Below are 8006 nucleotides of genomic sequence, written 5' to 3'. Positions count from 1 at the left end.
GCTTTATTCTTGTTCTCGTATACTGCTACCACCATGTGTCTCTGCACAAGTCTCTTGTGTTACTTGGGAGGTTTCTTAAATAACTTAGAGATGTGAGATTTAATTGACAGAAGAGACTTTACTTACTCATGCCTTGCACCATTTCAGGAACCTGTTCACACACACACTCATATACATATGCCACACAGTGGTGCACTACAGTTACTACAGTGAGAAGAGTGTGTTCTTATATGGTTACAAAATAGTTCACATTATCTTGATTATATAACAGGGATGGCCAAACTGCGGCTCTTTGACATGTAATGTGGGGCTGGCAGCAATACCTTACATGCAGTGAGGGTAGGTGTCACCAGTGGGGAGGGTGGCTGTCAGCGGGTCGCCAGCTGACTGTCAACAGCCTGCCCGCTGCGAGGCACCTGAAAGTTGCTAGCCGCTTTGCCTAATAGTGCCCCCCCTCTCACCCCGAGTCACCATCGGGCATCTAGCATTTGGGACATAGGAGGAAACCAGAGCACCTGAGAAAACAGCTCTTCTGCAGGTAGAACATGCAAACTGCACACATACCACACCAGGCACCACTCGAGATTCATCAGGGATAAACATAAAAATATAGAAAGGAACAGGCCCTTCAACCCATGGACCGCACTGACTCTGATGCCAGACTAAACTATCACATCTGCTTGCATGTGGCCTGAAGTCCCTGTTCGTACCTGCCTTTTGATTGTCACTGTTTTAACAGCTTCCATCCTCTCCCCTCATGGTGTGTAGCAGGCACCCACCATTCTGTGTAAGCAAAAAGTTTCGCAAATTTCCTTTAAACTTTACCCCTCTCGCATTAACCCTCTGCCTTTTAACAATACGCTGGGGCAGGGGCGGCCATCGCAGGATGTCGGGGCATGGGTGGCCGTCGGGGGACACCGGGACAGGGGCGCCCGTCGGGGCAAGAGTGGCCGTCACGGGATATCTGGGCTGGAGTGGTCATCATAGGACATCGTGGCTGAAGCAGCTGGCGCAACTCGCCCCTTCCCCGACTTCCCGCTCCGGCCGCCCCAGCCCCAGGAGCCGGCGCTTGCTCCGCGAACTTTTCAGGTGGCAGAACAGCACCTTCAGTGCTGCCACTTGAAAGGTCCGCTCCCACAAGGCTCTGGAGGTGCATTTCCCAGGCAAAACCACCTGAAAGGGGCTCTACAGGCGCATTATCTGTGTCAAAGCACCTGAAAGCGGCTAAAGGGGCAAGAGAGAATAACAATGTTGGGTGTGTAGACTTGATTAGAAAAAAACTTTTGCAAAATTGTTCCCTTTGAAACAGTGTTTCCTCACTATCTGCAGTGTATCAGCATTTTGCAAATGGATGATTTGCAAGACAAGGATTGGAAATACTTTCCCCAACAAAACTGTACCGGGGTGGGTAATCTCCCGCGCCGGCCGCCCCAGCCCTGATGTCCCGCGCCGGGGGGCTGGCTGTCAGGCGCAGGGAGTTGGGTCAGCCGCCCGCTGCTGAAAGCTGCTAGCCGCTTTCAGACCGCTGCTTTCAGGTGCCTAGGGGGAAGCTCTCGGAAGTGGAAAATATACCTCCCTGAGGTGGGTTGAGTAAGTACACCTGGGGGATGGGTTCTCCACTTTCAGGTGGTCTCTTGACCGCCGCATTCGGGTATTTTAAGCGGTTTTACATTCGGGTATTATGGCCACCTGAAAGAGGCTAACGCTCGTGTTGATGGGTGTGACTTGCGATTGCGTGATTCCTCCGGTTCTCAAACACCTGAAGTTTATGCTATGCGGGTCTTATGTTAAGCAAGTTTGGCCACCCCATAACACCTCGAAGATGTCTGTTTTCTCCGATATCTCCTGCACTATCTGCAGCAGAACCTGCAGATCACACTTATTGAAGACCTCCATGTGAAGTGGAATCAAATCATCCACGACCAACTGGAAAGGTGTAAGTGAAAGCCCATCAAATGCATTTTTTCCCCTTTTCACTTTAGTAAAGCATTTGATAAAGCCCTGGAGCTGGAGGGACAAAGCAATCTGCTAGCAGAATTCAATGAGTCTAGCAGCAGATGTGGGAGAGCAGGAGTAGTGGACGATCCGGTCTGGAGCCTTGCTCGACGGCTTGTGTGCTTCCCCAGATTTCAGCATTCCCCCATCTCTTGCGCTTCCAAGCTGTGTTGGAGGACCTCATCAGCGAGGGGAATCGTCTGAGTCCTGCGGTCACGGGACACCTGAGAGCCGTGATGAACGAAGGCCCGGAGACAGGACACGGGCGCCCGCCGTCTGGGTCCTGCCCAACCCAGGATGCTGTGTTGCGGTCGCTCCCTCGTCGCCATGACGTCAGTGCTGCGAGCTGCACGCGCCGTTGCCGGGTTGACGCTTTGAGCTGCGGTTGTGAAATAGAATCGGTGTGAAAGACGAAGGAGCGTCGACTCTGAGGTATCACCTTTTTTTAAATTCCTAACCTAGTGGCCGCCGCGGTTTCTTTAAACCGTAACGTCATAATTACCACTGCTTGTTTCAAATTGCGGCGGATCGTTTACTTCATTTTTAAAATTCTTCATTAAAATGAAATAGATTTGTTCGGTTGCGGGTCAAGCTAACGTGATGAGCTAGGCCCGCCCCTGTTAAACGCTGATTGGATGGAGATTGTCGCAGAAAATGGCGTCAGAGATTGTTTGAATTCCGTGTGGTTAGTTCAGATGTCAATAATGAGTTAAAGCTCGCTATCATGGTCGCCTTGTATTTTGGTTTGTAATGTTGAGGCCTGAAACCAGGCTCGGAAAAGCTTTTCCTTCATTCCTTGTTGTCGGAGTTTTTTTTCCCCATCTTGATTCATCAAGTTTTCTCGAGCTATTCCTATGGATTTTTCTTGCCCGAGCTGCTTCATGTAATTCACTAATTGTGCTTTTAATTGATTTCAGAAGTGTAATTACAGTTAGATCAGCTTTAATTTTTTAGCTATGTAATGTGGGCCAATATTTATGTTCGGCAATATTGGACAATTCAACGTATATTCCAGGCAAAAATTCCCCCACCATTGTCAGATCATTTGTTCCTGATAAATATTTGTGCTCTTCAGCAAATTTGGCATCACTGGCATCACCATAGAAACTGATCAAAACCTAAATAATTATTTAAGATTTGTGTCTGAGTAGTTAGCATCTAATAAATGGTTTATCTTAATGCTAACCAATAAGGCTTCTTCACAGTTTGATTTTAAAAAAATCTATTCCCTTCAATTTGGTTTATAATCACTGTTTTATAACATATATTTCTAATTCTTTATTGCTCACTTTGTGTAATGACATTATTTAACTTTGTAATTGAGGGTTGAAGTATTAAATAAATGTTGGAAATTGATCCCTCATTGCATGTTGAGTACTTGAGATCTCTTACATAAAGTTTACTGTCACTGGTATATTCGGCTCGAATTAAAAAACATTTACTGTACTTCTGATCGTGATCCTGCTGCCATTTTGTTTGGATGACAGTGCGCACTTACTGAAATATCAGCCGACTTGGCTGAACAAATCAAAAGAATGTTATAAATTTATAATCCATGACATTTTAAACTTGATGTTTAATTGTCTTTGATGTAAATTACTTAGAATTCCTGTTTCTCTGTATCACAGCATCCAGGAGTGCTAAGAATCATCAGTGTGGTATATCATCACAGAAAACAAATCAAATAGAACTTAAGAGGATTATTTTATATTTTACTGTTCCTTGAGTGGTTTTGTAAACAGTATTGCATGCAAGTAATTGAATTAAAATATTTAAATGTCATACTGCAATTTTGTTGTTATATGTCATTCTTACTCTTTCAATAATTCAGAAGTAGGCTTTGTTGCTGATTCGGATAGTGGTTAACTCTAACCCACTGGCTCCATGTGGCTCCAGGGAGAAAATCCATCTGTTCCAGAGACCTGCACATTGCTCAGTAATATACAGCACATTATTTCAATATTTTATTTTTTAATATAAAAAATATTTAATAATATCTTGGAATCTATTACTTTGGTTAATATGTTCCATGGGTACAGAAAAAAGGGCAATAGCAGGTTTCTTTGCTATTTTTGGTTATAACAGAAACAATGTAGTATGTTCTGGATCAGAGAACATAGCAATTGAAAAACATAAAATGTTGTATTGTGATGTCATTTATTAAAATAATAGCCACAGCCATGAACTCATTGAAAGGAGGAGCAGCTCCACAGGTCAGATGGCCTACTTCTTCTCCTATTAAGTTCTTATAAATATTGATCATTACATTTGAAATTTTGGAAGACAAATGTGAAGATGGGATTAGAGACTAGGTAATAATTGGACAAGGGCAGATTAATATAATTCAGTCTTTAAAGCAGTGGTTCTCAACCTTTTTTGCCCTAGGTACCACTTTAATTTTTCAAAAAAAGTACACCCCACCATTAGCAGTAAAAAGTTATGCATTCAAAAAAAGTTTTAATTAAATCATTTACTGCAAGTCTATTTCAATGCAATTAAGGTCAGGAATACACTGGAACACATTTCATATTCAACTACTACTTCAATATGTCAGCCATCTCAAATACACATTCAACAATTGTTGTCACTTCAGTAGGAAACTTGCCCCTGATGCTGGCTGCAGATTTTTTTTGATTAGAGGGACTAATTTTGTTAGTTTCAACCTTGCATCTCCACATTTTGTAATTTCCAGTCAATTTCTCTTGGCTTGTAGCAAGTCACTAACAGCACTGAAGCCACCTTCTATTAAATAAGACGATGGAAAATGTAGCCACTTTCAGGTGTTCCACTGAAGATCATATGCCGGCATTTGCGACTGGGGAAGTGCAGTTGGCACGTTCAGGTGTCACTTGAACGTGCCAACTGATGGATAGCCATCTACCAGTGAACGCCAGCTCCTTGGGACTGTGGCCTAGTACCGCCCATACTGCCTTGACGTCATTTGCAGTGGGTCAAGGCATCTGACAAACAATATCAAGACATAATCAAAGTCTTAGAGCTCAGCCAAAAAAAAAAACAAATTAATGGTATATTTTGAGCTTGCATCTAGCGCATTTTTTATTTGCAGCTGTACAAATGAATTTCACCCTGCATCCTTCAGGTTCCCGATCAATTCTCATTTGAATAATTGGACTGTTGATCATATCGCTGACCCACAGCGGTGATGTTCAAGAACACGTTTAAATACTCTTCAGTTTAAAACAAAAGTCCGAAATCCTTTTAAATTCAGCTGGTACTTTCATCCAACATAGAATCGAGTGGTTCTCTGCCGTCTGAGTTTGATAGAAACTGGTTTGCAATTGAAACACATCTAACATTTAGGTTTAAAAAGTGGATGGTGAAATAATCACCTGGGGATTAGAGGAGATCGTTAATTCTTCGAGGATTTGATCCGGGAAGCAACACCTTCAGTGGAAAGACTGAGTTGGTGAATATCCTCAAATGTAATATGTGACAAAATACAGCTGCGCTTCAATGAGGTTCCCTTCAGATCAACTCAAATTTAACATGTTCATAAGGTTTTCAAGAGAATGTGCACAACAATAAGGTGATGGGTTGTTTCAAAATAAGCGAATCTCCGCTTGCAACGTAACTTGTGCTATTATCCACCTAACTGTCTATTGAATGGGTCCTCAGTGAGGGGAAAGACGGTGCTGGATTCCCTAATTATTCCTTCATGCTAAGTTCTTTACGGTGTTGAAAGGAGAGCATAGCAAATCCAACTAAAAGTGAGTTTGGTGATGAGGATGTGGTAGTTTATATAACTCGCAAAGTAAAGTCTCAAACTGATTTCATGGCTTTTCCTGAGAATGATCAGAAAATGATTTTTAGTATGTTAACACAGCTCACAGTCTCTCTCTCTCTCTCTCTCTCTCTCTCTCTCTCTCTCTCTCTCTCTCTCTCTCTCTCTCTCTCTCTCTCTCTCTCTCTCTCTCTCTCTCTCTCTCAATGAAGAAAATCTGGGTCCTAATGGCCTTACTACAAATAGCTGAAGGAAAGAACATAAAGGATTTGGGTTTCATACAAATATTGATAACGAAATACACAGGAACAGAACTATTGAATCGTCCTGTCAAGAGGCTGACTTTTCACTCAGGTACCCTCAACCCGGACATGGTTCATTCAGCGGTCCCTGAAATAGGGATCTAAGACAACATCCCACAGTGAGAGCGCCCCACTGTCTGAGGTGTTGCCTTTGAGTTGAAACGATAAACATCCTCAGCGACTTGCCAATATTTGTCTATCTTACAATATCAGTAAAATAACTGATTGCTTGTGACCCTATTGTTGTTAATGGGAAACATCCTGAGGACATCTTATTTGTCACCATTCCTACATTGCTTTTAGTAACGCAGTTCAAGTGTCTTTAATTACCAATACAACACTTTGGAGTATCTTAATGTTCTATTAAAGCTTTAAAGTAATATTGCGTCTGCAGACTTTCTTGTTTAACTTACAGTGTGCTGTGCTAAAAAATAAACCCCATGGAAACCCAGAGTCGACGGCTGATGATGTCACCGCGACATCATCAGCCCGCCCCCTAGCAGCCCCTGCCGCTTTCATCTGCAACGGGGGAATACTCCGAGCAGGATATTAGACCTACTGGAGAAGGGTTAGGTAAGTAGTCCTCCTGGCTGGGTACTTCAGTTTCAGATGGCCACCCAACAGCCACACAGGAGTACAATGTGTGGTTTTACAGTTGGGTATTGTGGGCATCTGAAAGTGCCTTGTATTAATAGTTCCCATGCTAAAGTAGTTGAGTTTGGATATTTTTGATCTTGTTAGAGAGCCACATCATGGTTCCTTTCACTTTGAACAGAGTTTTCACAGATTCATCATGTTGCAACTCAGATACTTCTTGGTATTGCACTGGAATTTCAGATAAGTCCACCAACATTGGCTGAGTTAATCAAGAGGGAAAATCCATTGCCTTTAAATCACAAAATCTATCATTGAAGTTGATAACCAATATTTTCAAATGGTTGACAATGATTATTTGTAGCAGCATTAGTTACCTCACACTTGTTTAACTAATAGAATTAATTGAAGTTTCTTGCAGAAATATTCTTTTGGCATAATTCTAGAAATGTCATAAATTCATATATCTTTGTTTTTGCATCAATTGTCGTCATATTTGCTACTTGGAGTTGCTTGTTCAATGTACTTAGTTTCTCAAAAATGTCCATCAAGTAATTCACATAAGCTTTGCCATCTGTTGTTAGCAAGAGCTTCATTTCAGGGTTGTCCTTCAAAAACTTGCTGAGGAGATCAAACAATTCCATTAACTTTTTGAAGCAGTTTCCCTTTGACAACCACCTTACTTCAGTGTGAAGCAATAATCTCACATGTTCTGCATTTTTATCAACAGAAAACTACTTAAACAGATGTTCATGTTTGGCATTAGCTTTTTTTTAAAATTTTTTATTTTTCACACTATAAACCACATTGATCAAAATACATACATTTTCCTTTTCAAATATATACAGTGTTGTTTTCTCCCCCCCACCTCTTCCCATCCCACCCTCCCTACCTCCCCTCCCATTCATTTAAAGTTCAGAATCTAAGATACATTAAACCCGTCAAACAATGTTGTCACTCAATAAAAATAAACAAGAAATTCCACTGAGTCAGTTCTTTTCATTCTCTTCTCCTCCTGTCATTTTAGGTGGTAGATGTCCCCGGTAGGTTTTCTCTATTATGTTTCATGTATGGCTCCCATATTTGTTCAAATTTTGTAATATTATTTCTTAAATTATATGTTATTTTTTCTAATGGAATACATTTATTCATTTCTATATACCATTGTTGTATTCTCAAGTTATCTTCTAATTTCCAGGCTGACATAATACATTTTTTTGTTACAGCTAGGGCTATCATAACAAATCTTTTTTGTGCACCATCCAAATCAAGTCCAAATTCTTTGTTTTTTATGTTACTTAGGAGGAAGATCTCTGGGTTTTTTAGTATATTGCTTTTTGTGATTTTATTTAATATCTGGTTTAGATCTTCCC

General features: G+C 41.4%; 1 protein-coding gene across 11 annotated transcripts in view; it reads left to right on the top strand.

Moving 5' to 3' along the window:
- The first annotated feature begins 2216 nt into the window (after positions 1–2216).
- rnf6 (ring finger protein (C3H2C3 type) 6) overlaps positions 2217–8006 on the top strand; it is an 86919-nt gene continuing 81129 nt past the window's right edge. For 5 of the 11 annotated variants that reach the window (XM_069891473.1, XM_069891467.1, XM_069891468.1 and 2 more), the window contains exon 1: positions 2220–2427. Coding sequence is in view for 4 of the 11 variants with exons in the window: in XM_069891464.1 (XP_069747565.1) it covers positions 5965–6091 (127 nt within the window). In the remaining 7 variants the exon portion in view is untranslated. Of the gene's footprint in view, positions 2428–2540; positions 2681–4179; positions 4308–5949; positions 6092–8006 lie in introns of those variants that run through there. The other 6 variants (XM_069891464.1, XM_069891466.1, XM_069891465.1 and 3 more) reach the window with 6 other exon arrangements.

Source organism: Narcine bancroftii, chromosome 7 (genome assembly GCF_036971445.1).
Source record: "Narcine bancroftii isolate sNarBan1 chromosome 7, sNarBan1.hap1, whole genome shotgun sequence".
Lineage (NCBI taxonomy): Eukaryota > Metazoa > Chordata > Chondrichthyes > Torpediniformes > Narcinidae > Narcine > Narcine bancroftii.
Note: the sequence above shows the minus strand (reverse complement) of the source record. Positions and strands in the feature narration are given on the sequence as shown.